The 22428-nt window shown below is 45.1% G+C and overlaps 1 protein-coding gene and 1 long non-coding RNA gene across 7 annotated transcripts in view; one reads left to right on the plus strand and one right to left on the minus strand.

The window, feature by feature from the left end:
• MYO1D (myosin ID) overlaps positions 1-22428 on the plus strand; it is a 343691-nt gene that overhangs the window by 306822 nt on the left and 14441 nt on the right. The window contains exon 23 of one of the 5 annotated variants that reach the window (XM_073235185.1): positions 5630-6034. The exons of 3 other annotated variants lie outside the window; for them this stretch is intronic. In XM_073235185.1, coding sequence (XP_073091286.1) covers positions 5630-5666 — 37 coding nt within the window. In that variant the 3' untranslated portion in view covers positions 5667-6034. Of the gene's footprint in view, positions 1-3717; positions 4921-5629; positions 6035-22428 lie in introns of those variants that run through there. One more of the 5 variants, XM_073235186.1, reaches the window with a different exon arrangement.
• On the minus strand, positions 7015-18511 carry LOC140849079 (uncharacterized). Of its 2 annotated transcripts, none has more exons than XR_012130600.1 (3): positions 16460-18511; positions 14822-14889; positions 7015-8645 (listed from the first exon to the last, which is right to left on the minus strand). It is a non-coding gene; the product is annotated as an uncharacterized lncRNA (long non-coding RNA). The 2 variants fall into 2 exon arrangements; XR_012130599.1 differs by lacking the exon at positions 7015-8645 and adding an exon at positions 13945-14045.

Raw genomic sequence — 22428 nt, forward strand, 5'->3', positions numbered from 1 at the left:
TCTTTCCATGTGCCTATTGGTCATTTTCTATGTCTTCCTTAAAGAAATGTCTGTTTAACTCCTTCACCCATTATTTAATTGTGTTTTCTTATTATTGAGTTCTGTGGGTTCTTTGCATATTCCAGTCACAAGTTTTCTTATCAGATGTATGACTTGCAAATACTTTCTCCCATTCTGTTACTTGTCTTTTTACTTTCGTGATGGTGTCCTTTGAAGCACAGTTTTTAATTTTGAAATCCAATTTACCCACTTTTCTTTCATTTTTTGTGCTTGTGGTTTAGAGACCACATTTTTAACCAATGCATGGTTTCAACTTGATCCTGGAGGTTGTGGGTAGCCACTGAAGGTCTTCAATGTGTAAAATTACTTAAGATTTCTATTTTTTTTAACATCAAACTGATGCATGGGTAGACTGGTAATAGCTCCCAAATGTATGTCCATGTCCTCATCCCCAGAACCAGTGAATGTCACTCACTTGGGAAAAAAAGGTCTTTGGAGATATAATTAAGGACCTTTAAATGAGGAGATTATCCCAGATTATCCATATGAGTCCTAAGTGCCACCCCAAGTGTACTTATAAGGGAAAGGAAAGGGAGATTTGACACATAGAGAAGGGGAGGTATAGACAAAGGCAGAGACTGGAACAATTTGGCCACAAGTCAAGGAACACCAGGGTGTGCCGGCAGCCTCTGGAAGCTTCTGGACGAATGTGGCCTTGGCAACATCTTGATTTCTGACTTCTGGCCCCCAGAATTGTGAAAGGATAAACTTCTGTTGTTTTAGCCACCAAATTTGTAGTAATTTGTTACAGCAGCTACAAGAAACTGATGCTACGCAGGTTTTAAAACAAATCAAGCAGTAGAAGAGTTTAAAATATAAAAGATATAAGTAATATGCTTATGCTGTCATTTTTTAAAATGTATCCTGTTTAGATGTTATCTGTTGACTTCTGACTGTAGGAGAAGATGGTTTAGCTGCCTTTGGTCACTCCCTCCCAATTACTGTTAACTTTTGCATTACCCTTAGTTTACTACTAGTTACTTTGACAACTCAAAATACCACATCATGAAATCTAAGATGCCATCTAGTATAAGATGCACCATTATTTTTTATTCCCCTAAGGAAAAATAACAGTGACAATTACACTTTTAAGGTATCATCAAGAGTAAGGTGCATCCCAATCTCAGAGATATTACACATTGAAAAAATATGAGCTTTAGACTCAGTGAAATACAAAAATATACAAGAATCTTTTTCATATTCCATCAACTTCAGACATGACCATCTCTTTTTTTAAAAATTTTTTATTAAGGTATGATTGATATACACTCTTATGAAGGTTTCACATGAAAAAACAATGTGGTTACTACATTTACCCATATTATCAAGTCCCCACCCATACCCCAATGCAGTCACTGTCCATCAGTGCAGCAGGATGCCACAGATCCAGTATGTCCCTTCTCTGTGATACACTGTTCTCCCCGTGATCCCCCACGCCATGTGTACTAAACATAATACCCCAGTCCCCTTCTCCCTCCCTCCCCACCCGCCCTACCCCACCCCTCCCCTTTGGTAACCACTAATTCATTCTTGGAGTCTCTGAGTCTGCTGCCATTTTGTTCCTTCAGTTTTGCTTCATTGTTATACTCCACAAATGAGGGAAATCATTTGGCATTTGTCTTTCTCTGCCTGGCTTATTTCACTGAGCATAATGTCCTCCAGCTCCATCCATATTGTTGCAAATGGTAGGATTTGTTTCTTTCTTATGGCTGAATAGTATTCCATTGTATGTATGTACCACATCTTCTTTGTCCATTTATGTACTGATGGACGGACACTTAGGTTGCTTCCATATCTTGGCTATTGTAAAAAGTGCTGCGATAAACATAGGGGTGCATATGTCTTTTTGAATCTGAGAACTTGTATTCTTTGTGTATATTCCAAGGAGTGGGATTCCTGGGTCAAATGGTATTTCTATTTTCAGTTTTTTGAGGAACTTCCATATTGCTTTCCACAATGGTTGAGCTATCTTACATTCCCACCAGCAGTGTAGGAGGGTTCCCCTTTCTCCACATCCTCGCCAGCATTTGTTATTCTTAGTCTTTTCGGTGCTGGCCATCCTTACTGGTATGAGATGATATCTCATTGTGGTTTTAATTTGCATTTCTGACCATCTCTTAACTCACCTTTATGTCAAGTGAAGATATAACTGCCCCCACTTGAACTTTTTACACCTATAGCTTTATTTTTACATTGTTCCACACTGATGATTGACTCTAAAGCTGAAAACCAGTAGCTACCGTTTATATTTGTATTATTTTGTAAACACTGTTTCCTTCAGAGCCAAGCAGTGTACCAGGATTACCTTTCCGTCTCTTGGATCATTTCTTTTTCTATGGATGTTGGTGCTACTTACTGTCAACCTTCAATTTAAACTGTTCATTTCAGAAATGGAGTCTTAGTATGTTGCTTGTCACTGATACATCTCATGACAATTACAAAAAATGTTAGATCCTAAAAACTAAACATTTATGACACTCACATTTATAGGTCCTGTTCTTTCATGGCACTATTTCTACAGGCCCTCTCCTGAATTCCTCAATTTATCTTCTGGATCTGGGGTCAACAAACTTTTTATGTACAGAGCCAGACAGTAAATATTTTAGGCTTTGCCAATCATATGCTTTATGCTACAGGTACTCAGCTCTTCCATTGTGGCACAAAAACATCCATAACAATATGTAAATGAATGGTCATGGCTGTGTTCCAGTAAAAACCTCATTTACAAAATCAGATAATAAGCCAGATTTGGCCCATGGGCCTTAGTTTCCCATCTCCTGATCTGGAAGAATAAATTCTGACCCTCTTATCTTGGAAGAAAGTCAAGATGTTGATTTCGAAGGTTTTGAATAATCTTAAGTTTAAATGATTGTGACATGGGTCACACAAAACCAAAATAAACACCTGGAAATCTGAAATTCTTGAGACGTGGTTAATAGGGGTTATGTTAGAGCCCTGGAAGGAAAAAAGTCTGCTCAGTTGCACTCCTGCTCATTGGGTAAATCAAGTAAGACAGAACATAGAAGCATCTTTCATCCACCCGCACATTTCTGGGTCAGAGGTGGCCTTTCAGCTCCAAAAATAGAATTCTTTCCAACCTCCACTTCCTGCTGACAAGAAGTGTGAACCTTCAATTTCTGACTGTGAAAGGATGCAATTCATGGGAATTTTTTCTAAAATGAAATCCTGGGTAATGAAGCTTAAAAGGAATCAGAAACAATTGTTGGAATATTTCCAATGTTTAAGGGTGTCAAGTGGAAAATTCTACAGATGAGACCCAGATCAGATTCCAAGAAAGAAGTCAAACTTTAAAATGAAATATATACTGCATAATAGTATTTTCTTCTTCATACTATCATTTTTTTCCAACTCAAATCTAATTCTGAGAAACTAATAAATTGGCATTGCTTTTAGAATTATCCACTTGAAAGCCTGGGATATTAAACCAGCACATAAGATTCATTACTCACTTAACCCAAACAGCCATATTTCCGGTTCATTTTAATATCTAAACCAATAAGAACCCACTCACTTTATCCAGCTGTAATAATAGAAGTCAGCTGGGAGTTTTAAAATGACCTGACACAATAGGATCTTCTTTTGTGTTCCCTCAACAAGATATGACTTGTGATTTCATGCTGGTTTCCTTTCTTCCAGATCTAGAATATAACAGAATCAGGGTCTGTAGCCTGGGAGACCTGTACGTCTTCTCTGCCCACCTTCATCTCATCATGCTCTGCCTCTCAGGACGTACAGACACTCTCCGCAGGAATAGAGTTAAACATAAGAAAGAAATTTGCCCTTCTCCCTCAAGTTGCTACAGTCTTGTTTCTGCATGGAAAACACTCTGAGATCCTCAAAGATATAATCTACATATTATTGGGTTTTATGTAAATATTACATAAGTACAATGTCTTCCCTCTCTTCAAAGAGATTGAAATCTTTGTTCCAAAAGTATGTTTAATTATTGATTACTTAGTTTAATTACTTGATTACTTAGTTCTTGGAGTATCTGCTTTGCAACAAATACTATGCGCTAGGGTCATAAATTGAACACTTAATCAGCAACTATATGTAAGTGAGCAAAAGATGCTGTATTTTCAATTCTATGCATTGAAATGGCATTTTTGTGTAAGCCACACGTTTCATCTTATTTTCCCAAAAGTACACCATTCTCTTCAAATACTGCTTGTGGATTAAACTCGCGATTTAATTAAGACAGAAAAGAACCTTTAATGGAAAATACTTTAAAGTATGTGTTTGATTTTTGATTCAGTGGGAAACTCCCCTATATGTAATAATCTCAGGTCCACACTAAATGTCTCCTGTTAGTTTGCAAAAACTAACTTACCACAATGGCCACTGGACGCAGCTTTATGGACTTGGCCAAATGATTTTCATTTTTCTGGGGAACAAAACGTGTGTGTTAACTTTCCATGCCCTTCTCATAGTTGGCCACCGACTGGCGAGGGTGACACCTGTTGTTCCCTGCCGACAAAGCACAGCAGCTGGGGATTTTCAGAGTTAACCACTCAGTTTTGCTCACTAAATTCCATTTCTTCTTGTGACCTTCCAGCTGGTTCAACACCGCTAAAACATATGCCCAAATCCACAGGGGGTAAAGAGGAGAAGAAGAAGGAGGGATTTATTTGGTAATGGAAGCACACATCCCCAAAATGAGGAGTTAATATGAGCCCACGCATTTGCCAGTGAAGCTCCAGCAAGAGCTTCCCCTACCCTTTTCAGCTGTGTTTTCACTTCACCCTCCGCAGCAGAATTACAGGACTCACTGTGGGGCTTCCAAATACCCGGCCAGTTAAGGATTTAAACTTCCCGTATAAAGACTCCTCCTTGACAAATAGATTCATTGCTTGTCTCCATCCACTTTCATTTTACCTTGCTCATAGATGGGTGTGTGTGTGTGTGTGTGTGTGTGTGTGTATGCTTTTTTCCTATTTGTGAATTACTTACTCCATGATCATGGGTAAATTTTGGAAAACAGAAAAATCTAATGAAGAATAGTTTAAAAATCACCAATAATTTTGCCATACAGAAATAACTGCCACCCTAATTTTATTATCTATGCAGTTGTGAGGGAAAGCAAGTTTCATAACTTGGTTTTCTCCTTTAATATGTAAAATGAGTAATTTTCCATTAACGCAAAATTTTATGCAGTCATATAAAAATTATGCTTAGTGGGCATTTCGGTAGTTTTCAATTTTTTTGTGCTGTAGTGAGCATCCTGTAATAAATATTTGTTGGCATTTCAGATTATTTCCTTAGGATAAACTTTGAATAGGGAAGAGGTTAAAAGGAAAGAGTCGGCTAGCAGACGGAAAAGCCAGTGTGAAAGCCAGGAAGGAACAGAGAACACGGCTGAGTGGGGCCAGGGCTGCGGCTGGGGAGGCTCGGGGGATGGAATGGGAAGCCTGGGAACTGGAGAGGTAAGCAGATCACAGAGATACTGGAAGGAGTCGGGGACTTCTTCCCCTGATGGCAATGAGGAACTAAAGGAGGGTTTCAAACAAGAGATCAGATTTGTATTTGTATTTACATGTTTGTATTTTAGGAAGATCATTGTGGTTGCAGCTGGAAGAGTAGGATGATGAGGCAGGAGACCAGAGAGGAAGCCGTTACACCGACTTAGGTGAGGTAAGAGGGAAGTCTGAACAGAGAAGTGGCAAGAAGGATGAAGGGAGAGAAGGTGGATCTGGAAAAGGTTTAGAAGGTGAAGTCTACAGGACTTGGTTCGGATGGAAAGGATGAAAGAGAAGCTGGCGTGAATCCGCGGACTCCTGGCTTGAGCAGTTGAGTGGATGGCTCTACAATAAACCCAGCTGCTTCCCGTGCAGGCACAGGTGCCAAGAGACCAGCTGCATGGATGGTGTGGGGGTCAAGTGGGCCAGAGATAATAGACTGGAGAGTTATCAGCACAGAGAAATGACCTGAGGCCGTGCAAATGGAGGAAGAAAGATAAGGAGGAGGGGAGAGGGGTGGCTGAGTGTAGGAAGCCAAGAACATGTCAGCCTGGCAGCCACGTGGGAGAGGGTTCTAGAGCCTCTGTGGCAGGGCTCCAGGGAGGTCAGGGCATAAGAGAAAGCAGGAAACCAGCTACCGACTGAGTTCGTCATGGAAAACCAAGGTACAGTAATGAAGTCTGGCTTCTTAAAGAGGACATCTCCCAGTCCTTTTGTAACCACCCCACAAAATAACCCTGGGGTGGATAAAGGTAAATAGAACTGTTTTGTACCCAGTAACGGGTACACAGCTCTGCTGTGGCAAAATGGGCATAACAGTCTCCACTTACACTTGAGACCTGCCTAGAATTTTTAGTGAGACCGTCCGATACTGGTTCTCTTCCACTTTTAACACTCCTCTACTTATGCTTCTTAGATTGATCCAAGTACCCCCACCCCTTGTAAGGCCATGGGACCATGACATGCTGGCACTATGCTGTTTCATCTGCTACATCTCTTAATTTCTGAACATGTGCCTTTAGGTAGCAGATGTACACTTGTGAAGAGGTTCAGAAGAAGGCAGATCACATCTGGTTGAAAGTTAAAAAAGATGGCGATCATAAAAGGATTCACATTTTACCATCCCTTTGTCTCTGACATTTGTTTCAGAGAACTGCCTTCCCATCGCTTAAATGAGAAGTTGTCGGTGGAATTCTGTAGCCACACTGAAGCCAGGGGCGGTACAGTGCAGGGTCTGGCTGTGCCCTTCTCCCGCAGAGCACACTGGGCCAGGTGCCACTGCACCACAGACCGGCTCTTTGGCAGTGGCGGTTTGCACCCAGATTATAACGTAGCCTTCAAGAACATGTGCAAGCTGAAAATGCGGTGACCTCTAAGATAGTACTATTGTGCGATTCCTGACACTACTGTTGAGACATGAATTTTTCCTGTTCCATAAGCAAACAATATGAAAAATAATAACTGGTGCTTCATACTCTAGAAACTTAAATGCTGTCCCACATTTCAGCAATATTGTCTGTGTATATTTTTAATTCACTTCCCCATGCTGATCATGCTTGTCAGGTATTAGAATAATTTAGCCAAACCTTCATTGAATGCCTCTCCTAGTATTCATTATGCGTGCACATAACCCTTTTGTTTGATTAATACAGAAGGTTGTTAATGCTGAGCCAGGTTTAGAAAGTTGGGGAATAATATCTGTAAATGCTGACTGATCCCTTTTTCTTTCCAGGAAAAACAATGACCTTTGTAGAATCTTTTTCCAACAATAGTCTTCCTTGCCCTTCATCAAGGTTTATTTAGTGTTGCAGAGTAAGCTCACTAGATAAATCAGAACTCTTTCAGATGACATCATCAGTTTAAACCCAAAAGTGAACATCCTAGAAGGAAGGAACTCACAGTTGTGGGACCCCAGGGGCTTAAGCACCAAGGACTTGATGGTTGTCAAGACCTTTTCTTGTCCCCTAGCCCAACTCTTCAGCTCTCCTCCCCAAAGTCTCTGTGTTGGCCTCATTTTGTCCTACCACAGACTCCTTCAACACAGGGAAAATTTGGGCCACAGGCAGCTCCAGGCTTGCATTACACCAGCATATCAACCTAAAGGAAAGAGAAACCTTTCCTGCTCAAAATATAGGAATTCTCTGCTTGGCCCACTTTGGATCACATGCTTCCCCCCACCAGGCTACAGCTCTGAGACCAGAGAATAGAGCCCACCGCATGCGCCCCTGAAGCTGGGGAGTGTGGTGGGCAGCCCCACCCACGGTCGGAGGGGGCGGTTCCGTTCTCCCAAGGCAGGGAAGGCAGAGTGCTAAAAGAAGGGGACAAAAACTGACATGATGTGCTCTTCTCCAGTGATCACTCATTAGTGTCCTAATGAGTCACAGTGAAGTTATGATGTTCTTGGAATTTGACTAACAAGTGTATTTTCTCAACCCCCCTCAGTGTAGTTGTTTTATATGTTTCCTTATACTGTACATTATATGTGGAAACCCCAATTACAGTCTTAAAATTGCTTTCTTTCAACACACATTATCTCATTTAATTCTTTTAGTAAGCTGAGCCATTTGTTATTAGATAAAGCCTATTTTACAGATGGACAAAAAAACAGAGAAGTTCTGTGGCTTAACCAGGACCACAGAGCATGCTGGGGGCTTGCGGGAGGCAGGTCTTCCAGCTCCTGTGCTCATGCCTCTTGGCATCAGTGCTTACCCGTCACCTGTCCTTTTGTTCTAGGTCAGGCCTTTGTATTTGTGTTTGTCTGGTCTTGGAGCAGGGGGCCGGAGCCATCTACTTGTGCTGCAACCCCCGCCCAGACCTGCTGTTATGCCCTGGGTGTTGTGAATGCTCAGTGAGGGATGCTGACTGGCAACCGATCGAGCATTTGGGGTGCTCTGCCCAGGTGCAGGGATAGCTGGGGCCTCTGGAGTTGTAGAGCGAGATGCAGGAAAAGGGCCGTTGGGTCCACGTTTGTTTGCGTGGGAAGTCAGCGCAGGGCCTCCTCGGCAGCGAGGAGTCTTGTCCCTGGAGAGCCGCCCAGAGGCTGCCAAGACCGAAGAGAGCTTTTCTCACTTAAGGGATTTCTCGCCTCCTGTGCCTCTTCTCCGTGTTCTGTAAGAGAAACCGTAGAACCTCTAATGCATCTTAAGCCTGAAGCCATTCCTTGAGCTGAAGTGGCTCACCGTCCCTGAAATGGCTCGGAGCCGGAGATGCCACCCACTCCTGCCACAGCCACACAGCACGTACCCCGCAGGTCAAGGCCCAGAGTCCTCTATTTAAAATAAATCACACCCCCAAGGTGGTGGCATATCCCCAGGGAAGAATTTCAGATGGAACTGAAAGGCGTCAGGCATTCCCTTACCCCTTTATTCCTTCTGCAGGAGCAGCAGCTTCCAGCTGCCCCAGGCCCAGGCCCTGCCTGGTGGGCGCACTCCTCCCTCCAGGCAGCCTGCACTCCTGCAGGGGCTCCTTCCCTGCTGCTCCCACTCTTGTCGCCGTTGTGCATCTGTGCCACCCTCTTGATGATTCTTTTTCTCAGCTCGCAGCCGCCTATTCCAGTTTAGCGTGACTTGCTCCGAGGCGACCTCACCCCACAAAGCCGGATAAGAGCAGCCGCGGACTGGAATCCAGGAGAGGGGCGTGGGCACAGTTGTGTGCTTGTGCAGAATTTTGATACTGGCTCCATTTATTGAATATAATAATATGAAAGGCTTGTTTCTCTCTCTTAGTAGGCCCACCATATAATCTGAATGTCCTCAGATGGCCCATCTACCTAAACTGTGTCTTAGTTTCAGAGCACCTCAGACTTGGTGGCTGAAACACAATTCGTTTTCTCACAGTTCTGAAGGCAGCAATGCAAAACCAGTGTCACTGATTAGATTTTGGCCCAAAAGTGTCCACGGGACACACCCCCTGAAAGGCTGCAGGGCACAGCCCGCCCCTTGCCTCCTGCAGGTTCTGGGGCTGCTCTTGCCCCTTGGTTCGTGGCCGCGTGGCTCCAGCCTCTGCCTTTGTGGCCATGCCTCCTACTCCTCTGTGTCAGATCTCCCTCTGCCTCTATCTTAAAAGGACACTTGGTGATGGCATTTAGGACCTACCTGGACAACAGAGATAATCTCCCCATCTCGAGCTTATGTAGGCATAGCAGCAGAATACCATTCTTTGCAATATAGAGTAGCATTCCCAGGGCCCAGTGATCAGGCTGCGGGTCTCTTCTGTGGGGCCATTATTCAGCCCACCCTTCTGTCCAGCCCCGTAGTTCCCACACACGTACTCCTGAGTTCCGCTAAGGGTCAGTGCCTCTCCCTTCTGCTTCCTGACTCTGAGGAGACCAGTTTCCTCGTGTTGCTCTTTTGCTTTCCGCCTTCTTACTTTTTGCCACCTACAGTAGCAATAGGGTCATTGGTGTCTTGCCACCACCTCCCCAAAGGGCAGAGGAGGCTAGACATATCCCTTGATCAGGCTACCTTCTTCCCCCAAACCACTGTAGGGCTTGGGCACAAGAGGTACAAGCCTTCAGTGGGGTAGATCCCAGCTAGGCCAGTTTTGTTGCCATAGGAATCAAGTTGTTCTGCCTTCCCTTGGATTTGACTAGTACAGAAAATGTCTTGCCTCTCTGCCTTTCTGTCAGGGTATTTCTAGAATGTAAAGTCAGTGAGGACAGAAAGCGGATCCCTGGCTTATAGTGTACAGTGCCATGAGTGTCTCTCAGACTAGACACTCAGTTACCATTCGCCTCCTCGCACACACCCCTGGGCAGCCACGTGGAACCCTCCCTGCTGTGGTTAGCTGCCACCCCGCCAGTCACCCTGCCCGCCCCAGACACAGCTGCCAGTGCTCTTAGTGTTATTCTGAAGGCTTGTGTTCAGATGGAGACCTTGTCCTGGTGGCCTTTCTTAAGGCAGAAATGTCCCATACCACATACTGTGCTGCGGTTGTAAGGGGCACATGCCATCATCCTACACACCATGTACACTAGTGCTTACAAATGCCACTTGGTGGTGAGGGCTGGGGAAAGACACCATTGCAAAAAGCATGCAGAGCAGTCCGAGAGACACCAGCAGCCGTGCTGTGTGGGGCTGCCAATAATTGCTGCTTTTGGCATTTGTTCCTATCTGCTCAAAGCAGAAGGTTGGGGGTGGGGACAAGGAGGGGCATTCGTGGAGACCGTATGTAACTGAACTCTCTACTGTAAGAAGAATTCTCTTGAAAGGAAATGAAAAACAGTTCCAGATGGTCAATAAAAGATTTTTCTTGGTTGGAAACCTAGGCTATCTCCTTGTCAAGAATAACTATGCCTTGAAAATAGGGGTCCAGACTTACCAGCCCATTTAAAAAAGAAGGCTTCATGAAGGAGGATGACCAGGATACACATGAAAGGTATCTGGCTCTTTTTCACTTCTCTTTTATGCATTTATCTTAGATACAGACCCTATCCAGGAGCCTATGGTGTCACAGTTGAAGATTCTTTTAAACTCAGAACTGATGAAGGACTTGGCTTAAACAGACACTGTGATAAAATGTAAAGCCTGGAGAGTGATTTTAAGAACAAAGAGTTTGATACAGTCTTAAAAATATATGGAAAAAAAGATTTAAGGAGAGAGTTCTTGCTGAGGCTAGAGCATCATTCAGCAAATATTTGCAAAGCACCTACTGTGTGCCAAGCCAGACACTGGGCTAGGAAGTGAGTCTACACACATGGGCTAGGAAGTGAGTCTACACAGTGAACAAGACCCTGCCCCTGCCCAGGAGTTTACAGTCTAGCAGGGAGACTACAGGAATAATTGGCGGTTATAATGCAAAGTGTTAACATTAAGGAACAGTTAAACCTGTCTTGAAAGATCAGGAAAGACTCCCCAAAATAATACTGATGTTAAGAAACAAGTGACAAATAGCAGTTGCTCTGGAAAAGGGATCCAGAGTCTTCCAGGCAGGAACAGCGAGTGCAAAACGGCCTGAAGGCAAAAGCATCATGGCGGATGGGTGGGTGTGCATAAGCAAGAGATGAGGAAGCATGCAGTTGGGTCCAATTTTCCCCCAGCTGAATGACTCAGCCGCCTCTACATTTCAGCTGTTGTCACTGAAGGGAGGCTCCCAGCAGGCAGCAAGCAGCCTCATCCTCTCTGCTTTTCTCCCGAGACCCCAGGAGACAGTAGCCCGTTTACTGAAAAAGGTGTGTGGTGTGTGTTTGGGGTGAGGGGGCTTAAAGAAGCTGTTGGGACCAGAGTCCCCCCCAGTGTCTCTTGTCCTGGACCTGACTGTTCTGGGCTGAGAAGTTTGGGTCCTAAAAATGGAAATAAACCTTTCTGGAGGGGTTCTGGCTTCATACCCAACCTGGAGCAGATTATCAGAGTATCACAGCTCTGAGGTCATCATGCCTTACATTCCAGGAAAAAAGTTCCTGAGATCACCAGAAAAAACACAAGGAATTTTAGAAATCACCTGACAAGAAATGCCAAGTAATACTGACCAGAAATCGAACCACAGCAGCTGCTTTCCACAGCTGCATGCCATGTGTGACGGCGTCAGTACAAACTAAAGGAGGCTAAAAATAACCGGGAATCTAAACTCCTCAGGGATCAGGTCTCTCAGTGAGATAGCCACAGACACACACACACACACGGGGACGGGGGGAAGGGTCCGTGTGCCTTTGGGCCACTGTGCCAGTGGTCAGAGGAGCAGCACACGAGGAGCTGAAGAAATGACACCAGGCGTCTGCAGTGCCCCACTGGTGCTGACTGACCGAACTTCACGGTGCCTGTTTTAGGTGGTGTAAAAAGCATGTTGGTACCCGAACTCCCTCTGACTGAGAATTCCTGATCTCAGCTATAAACCAAGTCCCACTGACTTGCTAAGGAAAACAAAAGTAAGGAAATACAGAGATAAGTAACTTCTTCATTGTTTCCATCCTATGCCTGAGAGCACAAAGAGAGGATGCTCTGCTCTGCTAAGAAGCAGCCCTTTTTTTAGTTGTGAAACTCAAACTGGGACTTTCTCACCAACAAGGGAAAGTAAGTTGATGTCAAAAGGAAGCATGCTCCACCAAAGACAAAAGCAAAAGGATTCTTTTTTCTTGTGGGAAATTCAAAACGATACATATACTCATTTACCCCAAAGAAAATAGAAACGCTTTCCTGTACGTGGAAAAGCCCCAACACATTTTTACTACATTTTTTCCAGTAAGAAAAATGATTTTCCCTGTCGTAGCTCTGTAGTCATCTCAGTAACGCAGATGCCTTGTAGACACACACAGGCTCCTGGCGCTGTGCTGAGGAAGCTCTTTGCCACAGGCAGCGATCTTCTGATCTCCCCCAAATCGGTATGAGGAGGTTAGTACTGTGACCCCCGTTTCATGGCTGAGGAAACTGAGGCTTGGAGAGGCGTAGGAATTTGCCCCAGGCACACTGCTTGTCAGTGGAGAAGTCAGGATTTGCCCCAACCAGTCTCACTCCAGAACTGGCGCTCTTGACACCAAACTGCCTCGGGTTCTATTAGTCACAAAGACTGAATGGACTGGGTTTTAGAGTCCTTGCAGTTTCCTGTGGGGAGTTTTTCTATTTTCATTTGCATTTTGCTCTTTCATTATCAGTGATGTTTGGCACACACTTCTGCCCTTCCTTCCTTTCATAAACGGGATGAGCGGACGCTGATCAGAAATCCCAAGTGTAGGTGAAAGTTTCACTTCCGCCACTGCCCACCTAAAGCAGCCCAGCACAGGGCACATCCTCTGTGCGCCTCACTCCTTATCTGTAAAACAAGGCTGTAGAGTCATCATGAAGGTCCCGCCTTGCGCTAAAACCCCACTCTTTCCTCTGTACCGTCCTGTCCCCCCACCCCTGGCCTGCCTCCTCTGACGGGCCACCAGCAGGTTCTCCCTCCTCTGCAGCTCCAGGCTTTCTTCCTGTGCGGCAGGCAGGCAGGGGAAGGACAGCAGTGTGCCGTTGCTCAGTGGGCTCCTCAACAGTGTAGCAGACGTGATCTTGGCTTTGGGACCTCTCTACCCCTGCTCTGGTGTTGCCCTGCATTCCCTGTCACCTAGTGTCCCCTGCTGCCCCTTAACTTCATAGTCTAAGCCCTCTGCACCAGCTCATCCCATCCCTCCTCACCCATCCATCCATCTTGGTGTCACATCTCACCTGTTCTGTATCGGATGCACTCAGGATCCACATGTCTGTTTAGGAAAAAGGGTTTCTCATCTTCCTACTATGGTCACCAAGGATCCCTGCAAGCACTGTAATGCTTTAACTCTTCTTAAGTCAACATCCAAAAATTAAGGCAGCCTTCAAGGAATTAGAGTAATCTGGACAGAACTTTTTAATTCTGACCAACATAGAACCTATTTTTTTGGTCCAAAGGCTTTTTAAGCTTGAGTTCACCATCTTCCAGTCATGATTAGAGGACAGCGAACAGGCCTGCAGTGGCTCGATGGGCGTCAAGATGGCGAGTGGGGTGGTATCCCATAAGGAGTATTTATTAGATGCCTTGAACCGCAGAACATAAAATTATTTGCTCCTGGGGAATATGTACAATTTATTAGATATAAATATTTGGAATATTTCAGGGAAACAGAGGTTTATTTAGTCCAAGTTGGCTGTTTAGGGTTCCATGGACCAAGAAGTAGTCACTACCCATATCTCAGTAAATTCCCAAATAATTTTAAATTATTGGTCATCAATTTAATTAGTATCTGTATTTAAATATTCCTTAAAGCTCTACCAAGCATAGAAGCAACTTCTGTGAGGCATTGAAAATTCCTCTTTAACTTCCTCAAAGTTCTTTTTCAGTTTATTCATGATTGTGTGGGAATTCGTGGGCCTTTGTCACACAAAGTCAGCCTCTAAAGGAAGACTGCTTTAATGCTCACTATCATAACACTTGTTTTAGACTACAAAATGACATGCAGCGCTGGGCCTTCTTTTCCCTATTTTAGGTGTGTTTCTAAGGAGTAGGTTGGTTGTCATGGTTTAGAACTTCTTCACTGTCAGGATGCAGTAATACTAGAGGGAGGCATGGGCCATCTGTCCCTGAGGAACAGTCTTTCAGAAATAAATAGACAGCCTTCTGGCCAGAATGTTTTAGATGTTTCTCTACTTAAAGCAGAACTCAAGGTCATATCATCTCTGAAGGCCCAGTTCTAGAATTCTGAGCTTTCAGCTTTGAGCTTTGGTCTTTTAGGTAAACCTGTTGAAAAACAGTGTGTTGTCTTTTGGCTTTGCTGGACAAACGGGCTGAACCCCCACCCCATGTTCTCAGTCCCTTAGTCCTGCCATCCCCTACTCATTCCCCACCTTTGCCATTCCACCTGCAAGGAACATGAGCTTGGCCCGTCGCCTTGGAATACAGGAAGGTCAGAATTCTGGAATATAGGAATATTAGCAGTTTACATTTTTTACTTTTTTTTTTATTTTCATTGATATATAATCTTATGAAGGTTTCACATGAACAACTTTGTGGTTTCAGCATTCACCCATATTATCAAGCCCTCACCCCAAGCCCGTTGCAATCATTATCCATCAACACAGAGTCATTACTTGTCTTCTCCGTGCTATACTGCCTTCCCCATGACCTACCTATATTGTAATTGCTAATTACAGTGCCCCTTAATCCTCTTCTCCATCCACACCCTACCTCCCCAGCCCTTCACTTTGGTAACTAACTGCTAGTCTCTTCTCGAATTCTGTGAGTCTGTTGCTATTTTGTTCCTTCAGTTTTGTTTTGTTTTTATGCTCCACAAATGAATGAAGTCATTTGGTGCTTATCTTTCTCCACCTGGCTTATTTCACTGAGCACAATGCTCTCTAGCTCCATCCATGTTGTTGCACACATTTATTACTTTTATTCATAGTTTTTCTATCATTGGCTGTGGCAAAGAACAAGGCCTGGGTGAGAAGACTGCTTCCCAGCCCTGGGACACCAGAGTGGCTTCCAGGATCATCACAGAGCACTTAGGACTCTTGGAATGGTCACAGCACCCGTCTAGTGAGACACACCCAGTTCTGTGTCAGGAAACAGCACTCCAGTCAGACAGGGTGCCCTCTTATTCCCCGGAATCCCACAGCTTGCTGCAGCAGCTGAGAGTACAGCAGTAGGGTGCCAGCTCCAGCCAGCCCACTCGACCCTGTCACATGCCTATTATTCATCAACATGCCTCTATTATCCTAACAAAGTATGATGCTCCAGACCCAGGCAAGATGTGTCATAAAGGCAAGACTTTGCCTGATGGATAGAAAGGCATATGTTCCTGCCCACGTTTTGCTATTCGCTGAGTTTTCATCACACCCTTTGGTCTTTGTTTGAGCTCATAGCGAGGCATCCCTGCTAACAGGCTGTCTCTGGCCTCAATCCCCATTGCATTCAGGAGGCCGACCTTGGGAAATCCGCTGTTGAGGCTTCTTCGTCTGTACACCACGGTGGGCCATCCCCCTCACCTAATTTGCGGCCAGTGACATCACGGGCTCAGCAGTTAGAAAGATGATTAAGGCAAGTTTCCACCCTCAGAGTACAGTTTCGTGAGCCTATCCCTGTTCATGCTGAAATACAGTTTGAGAACACTGTGAGGTTGGGCTTCAAGTTCCCCCCACCCCCCAAAAAAAGGTGCACAGATGGCTTTTCTTTTTCTAGAGCAGGAGTCTGAGCAGGAAGTGTCACATGCAGCGAACTGCTGCAGGGTGGGTCCCACCAATCTAATTTCACCCGTCTGCAGGGGTAGCCCTTTCTCTTCCCTTTCCTTTTAACTATTTCTGGCTAATATGTATGCCTAGTTTTTCAAAAAAGAAGGCCTGCTCTATGCCCCAGTATTCCATGTCTTAATGATTTTGTCCTAAACCAGTTGTCTACCCTGACCCAAATCCACATCCTCATCCCCTTTCAGCAACCCAGGCAGCTCATCAATATGCCAGCAGATGAGCTAAGCCCCAAATCATCACCTTCTCCAGAAAGGCAAACAAAACAGCCGGAAGGAGGGGGGCTGTGAAAGCTGCGGAGAGTCGCCGGCCCCTCGGAGGGCGGGCGGAGTCTGAGCGCCCGGCTCGCTCCGGCTGCGGCGGCGGCCAGGCGGCCAGGCGCAGGCGCGGGCATCGTTAATACCCGCGTCGCCATGGCGACCACCGGGCGGCGGCGCTAAAAGCGGCAGCTCCGCCCGCGCCTCCCCCGCGCGGCCCACCCTGGCGCGGGTTCGCTTTGTCTCGCCCTCCCGGTGCCTTCCTTTGTCGCCTTTCTCTGCCCCCCACGTTCCGGACCCAGACGCTGGGTTGTGGAGCCTGGGCTCCGCCCCGCGATCCCCCACCGGCCTGCGCGGAGAGGCCCTGCCCGTTTGCTGTTCTTGGGGACCTTAATGCCTCACCTGAAACGAGGCTTTTTAAAAGGATTAAGAGAACTGTTCTTCCCTCTCACCTGGACGTCGGCCCCATGGCGTGACAGGCCCCGGGCCACCCACCTTGCACCCCGCGGCTCCCGCAGAGTGAGTGGAGCTGGAAGCCCTGTTAGCTCACCTCGTCCGGGCCTCCGAACTCAGCTCACCTACAGGGGACTGCTGCCCCCGAGCAGGATCCCCAGGGCTTCCATGGCTTGAACTCCCGCAGGGGGGTGGGGGTTGCAGTGTAAACAAAAGTGCTCCTGCTAAATGGAGACAAGACATATAACTTGCCAAACCAGGTGGCCTCACCTGGGGCCACCAAAATGACCCGCAACCCATGACTGTTCTGTTGCCTATCTTTGTCCTGGGTAGCTAGCATAGCATCTCTAATGGCACTGGCTTAAAATGTCAGATTGGCTCATATCTAGCTGTTGCCCTTCTGTTTGAAAAACAGCAAAAAGAAACAGATTTGTGACACATGTTGGTCCAATTGATTTTTCAAATAAAATCATTTTCTATATAACTACATCCAACACATAGGCATCTGGTTAACAGTATGTTGTGGAATGACGTCTTGCATATTCTGAAGGTCACACCTAATACTTAAATGATGAAACACTGGAAACACTGTAACAGTCATAAGCCTTGGACCCCTCTTGTTATGAGTCAGGGGCTCTCCAGTATCATTGCTTCCATAACATACATGATCCCATTACTCTCATTCTTTTATCAGACATGAAAGGTATACCTTTAAGGTGGTTAAAACTGGGGCTTTTAAGTCACCCCCAGTAAATAAATAAATATATAGATATACAGTACTCACACAGCACAATATCGGGACTGATACATGCACATTAAGTGGAACTGTGGTTGATTGTAGGGAGGGGGACTGAGAGGTCAGAGGATAGGGTGGAGGAAGACATGCTTTCTCTATATATGCCTATATATATATCCCTATATATTTTCCAATATATAAATACCCTGCAAACATTATGCTATATGCATTTATTATTTGCCTTTTAAAAACTATGATATTAAAATATCTAATACTTCCTCTAAAACATGCTCCCAATTTCTGCAAAGATCAGATGAAACTAGATTAGGTTCCTTACCATGTGAGTCCACAGCATTCTGCACTTACATTCAGAGCTCTTCCCAGAATTATGGATAAACAGCAGGATAAATGAGCCTGTAATTCATGTTTACATCCGTCTCCACCCCACACTAGAGGCTCCATGAGGGCAGGAGCAGGGCCTGCAAATATGTCACTGTGTCTTCAAGGGCTGGTCCTCAGTCAGGACTTAGATGAGACGTGAATGAGAGGCTGCTGACAGAGCGATGGGGCTGGGGTGCCATCCGACAGGTGAGCAACTACGCCTGGAGGGTGCCCACAGTCCTCCTCTGAGCTTAGTGACCAGGAGGTCAGCCCCTCCTGTGTATAAAGTACTTCCATGAAGTTGATCCAAATAATTATTGTGTAACCACTCTCTCTGGTATATGTTTGAAAATATATCATAATAAAATGTTTGTTTAATCAGTTAACTTGTGTATATAACTTGTACATAACTTGCCAATCCAGTTCCCCAGTAGCCGGATGCGGAGCATTTACCTGAGGCAAGGCAAAGCCAGCTCTTCCGGTCACTCCCAGAGAAGGTGGGGCTTTTCATGCTCAGTGGCAGTGATGCATGGGAAAGCCTTCTGGGACATTAAAACACCAACATACAGGGGCCCACATCAGTCCACTCAGAGTCTCTAGGAGGTGACCTGACATCTGTTTTAGAACCACTGTTTTTTAGGTGCTTCTCTGATATCCTCATATGCAATCAGGGTTGAGCATCGTAGCTCCATGGCTCTCAGAAATGGAGACAAGAGGAAGTGGGGACCCTTTTTCATCAAACCCAGAGATTCGATTTCTGCCCTAAAGCTGATGGTAATAGACTTAGGCTGAACTAAAAGATCTGCCTCAGCCCATTTCAGATTTCTTCAGTACTGATCATAGAACCTCTCTTTGCCTTAAAAAGTCTGCAGGTTCACTTCTATGTAAGTCGTTTAAAACAAATATGTAACTGTCTAATCAGGGCACGAACCATTTTTCAGACTTGCCCAGGCAGCATGACCTAAATATTGCACAGGGTGTCTGACTTCCAGCCCCAGAGGAAGAGTGTATTTGGTTTGATTGTTTTCATGCTAATGAAGTTGAGCCAGTAATTCAAGGTCTCCATTGGGATGGCTGAGTCATTTGATGCTATGAATTCATTCTTTAGGTAGAAAGCAGTGGTGTGGAGTTATTACGGAATTACTCACTTTTCAATAGAATCACGTAAGCAGTCTAATTTGTTGAGCCATTTTTAATTGATATGAGATAAAATGGACAGAACTTAGAGGGCTTGGTAGAAGTAACCCAACCCATTTTTACCAGCCAAGTAGAAAGAATAAATCTCTGGAAAATGTGACTAATCCATCTACAAGCCAACAGGGCTAGTGGCAGATTGTTCTGCTCTCCCCCAGATAACCCTGCAGGCAGTAAATAAGGCCTGTATTAGAAGCCATTTATGCTGTAAAACACACACAGCAGGGAAATCTGCCTAAACTGCCCAAGAAATCAGATGCAATTGACTTTCTACTAGAAGAGTTTCTGCAATCAAGGTCAAGGCAAATTTGGCAAGAAGCCACATGGGGACACTTCACATCAAATCTCTTAGGCGACAGGCGGAGGGCAGGTTACTCTTTGGCTCTTAAATCAAGTTAGTGATCATGGAGAGAATGGTCACTCTTTATGTCAGGCAGGAAAATGTGGCCTGAGAGAACCCATACTCTCTGTTTCCAGCCAACAAACTCCAGCCTGGATCCAAACAACCCATTTCTGGGAACTTAAAATAAAAAATAATAGAGCAGTCAAAAGGCCTTGAGACCCCACAGGGCCTTTGATGTGTCTACCAGCAGCAGCCTGGTGAGCGGTTTCTGTGATGTGGGATTCCTGGGCAAGAGGACTGGACCACTGCCACTGGTTCCTCTCTCATTATAGGGCCAGGAATAGATGTCCCACCCCAGGAAAAGGGAAATAAGGCTGCATGGACTGTTTCATCTGTTGGAATATTGTTTTGCACTGCCTGACAAGATTACTGAGTTCTCAGTTCTACAGCAGTAGCATTGAGTAAGAGTCTGAAAATTGATGCATTATGTACTCGCTTAAAAATAGCAAATGCAGAATAGAAAAAGCAGAGCTCCTAAGAAGTATGCAGACCATACTGACAGAAAGGCCTGCTTTGCTTCTGTTATTACCAGCATGAAAGGGTGTATCAGAGCAGGGGGTAGATTTTCCATCAAAAACGTTCATGTGGTAGAGGCTCCTGTACCACAGTGAGACAAGGGGACATTTTTTAGCTAACATAACTGACTGCAAATCCTTCTGTTCTCAAACAGGTGGTAGAAAGTGGGCAATTTGTTTCTTTTCATCTCAGTATTCTGGGGTTGGTTCATGAGATAGTTGCTTCTGTTTTAAACTCTTTGAATTCCCCTCAGAATTCCCCTCAGTTACTTGCTACCTAATCAGATATTCTTTGCCGTGGTTACAGTTGCCTGGATGAGCACCAAGGTTTACTGAGAACGGAGTGGAAATGTATTAAAAGAATGTGTCATCAACCCCCAAAAAGAAAGCATCATCCTTTGTCAGCTTAAATGGGGTTTCTGGATGCCCAAGAGCAAGCTGAAAGGGCCTTCTGGAATCAGCAAGCCTTTTCGCCACCTAGGAGGTGACAGAGTTGTTTCTCAAGGGGCCATCCATGGTCAAGCAAAGAGGCCTGGGGACGCAAGGGTGAAGGTCCTCTCAGCACCCATGTCACTTGTTTAACCAATGTGCTCAATGGAGGAATCTCCTTCATTAATATACTTTACTCCATCAACAAACTAACAGGGCACTTACCAGTGCCAGGCAGTATGCTAACCACTGTGTACGTGTTCTCCCCTTAAACGCTCACCAAAGTCCTTTGGAAGGGAGAGCCTATCACTGTTAATTATCCCAGGTAAAGAACCAAGCTCCAGAGGATTACCTAATTGCCCAGAGCCATAGAGGTGAATTCAAACCCCAGACTAGTTGATTCCAAACCACAGGTTCTCCCCACCGGGCCCCATTGTCTCCTCTCTTGATCAAGCGGCGTGCCTAGAAACCCACAGAACCTGGAAGTCCCCAGCCCCCATCTCTCCCCTGCTGCTGCCTGCTGGAATGGCTGACTCCTGGGTGTATTATAGCCAGAGGACTGGTTAGTGTCAGAGAGAAAATGTGATAGGCTAACAGCCCCTAAATGGTAACTTGAACTAACTGTTCAATAAGCCATCTTTGATGCTTATTGTGGGACATTGACCAGTTTCCAAATTCCTATAGGTCACTGCAGTTTTAGAGAATTTGACCCTCTATGTGCAAAGCTAAGATTAAGCCTTTCTTACCGTCATTTTTCCTCCTTTATAATTTGCACTCCCCTGGAATACTGCTTTAAACATCTGACATTTTCAGATAAAAGTTGCTGGAAAGAATGGTGGGGAAAAGTGTAAAAAACAAAAGAATAACATTGAGTTAAAAGTTAGAAAGGTCAGAGGTTTGAGGTGGATAAAAATGGTGTCCAGGCCGCCAGGGCACAGTTGCTCAGGCAGGCTGCCATACTTGGCACTGTAACACTAAATTTTCAAGTTCCAGGCTAATTGGCTTAATAGAACACAGCACCACAATAATACTGTAAATACTGATTTTTAATAGAATTTGCCTGCAAAATAGGTTTTGTGAAACAACTGTGTCATCAGTATGGCCTACCTTACTGGGTCATGTGTTACCTTTAAGGAGGGGAGAGCAATGAGTCTACATAATGTGTAGTGAAACCCTTTGGGTCATTTTCTACAGGAAGTCAGACACCATTATCCCAACCAAACTCCGTCTCCTTCTCCGCCCCCTGGCTGAAGACCTGGGAACATGGTAGACTAGCCCTGTCACCACCTACATTCAGTCAGCAGAGCCCTACTCTGAAGCATCCTGGTATTACTGCTTGACCACTCTGTGCCCTCATAACAACCACAGCCCTTTCTCCCTTGATTGACAGCTTCCTAACTGGTCTTTCTGCCTTAAAATGCCCACATCAGTCTCTCTTCCACATCACCTGTTCCCTCTGTCAATTTCATGTATTTGCTCTTTCTTTAAGCACCTGCTATGTGGCAGACACTCTCAGGCACAGTGGGTATTGCCAAGGGCCATTCCCTTGGAGCTTACCTTTGGGGAGCAGGTGGGGGCCATAGGAAGACAGTAGTAAACAAGCCAAGAATCAGATAAGCCAGTTGCAGATAGTGATAAGTGCACTGATAAAAACGAAGTATTATCTATCTTGTCTACTCATGAATCCTTTAAAGGTGTGCAACTCCTTGTCCGTCTTCTACCCAGCCTGTCTGGCTGCCTCGTCTCCCAGCACTCTCCCCAACACACTTGAATCCTGAACTCCAGCCCCATGCTTGCCATTTCCTGCACATTGTCCGAATTTCACTTGTAAGGCATGTTCGTCC

The sequence above is a fragment of the Manis javanica genome, chromosome 4 (assembly GCF_040802235.1).
Source record: "Manis javanica isolate MJ-LG chromosome 4, MJ_LKY, whole genome shotgun sequence".
NCBI classification, from domain to species: domain Eukaryota; kingdom Metazoa; phylum Chordata; class Mammalia; order Pholidota; family Manidae; genus Manis; species Manis javanica.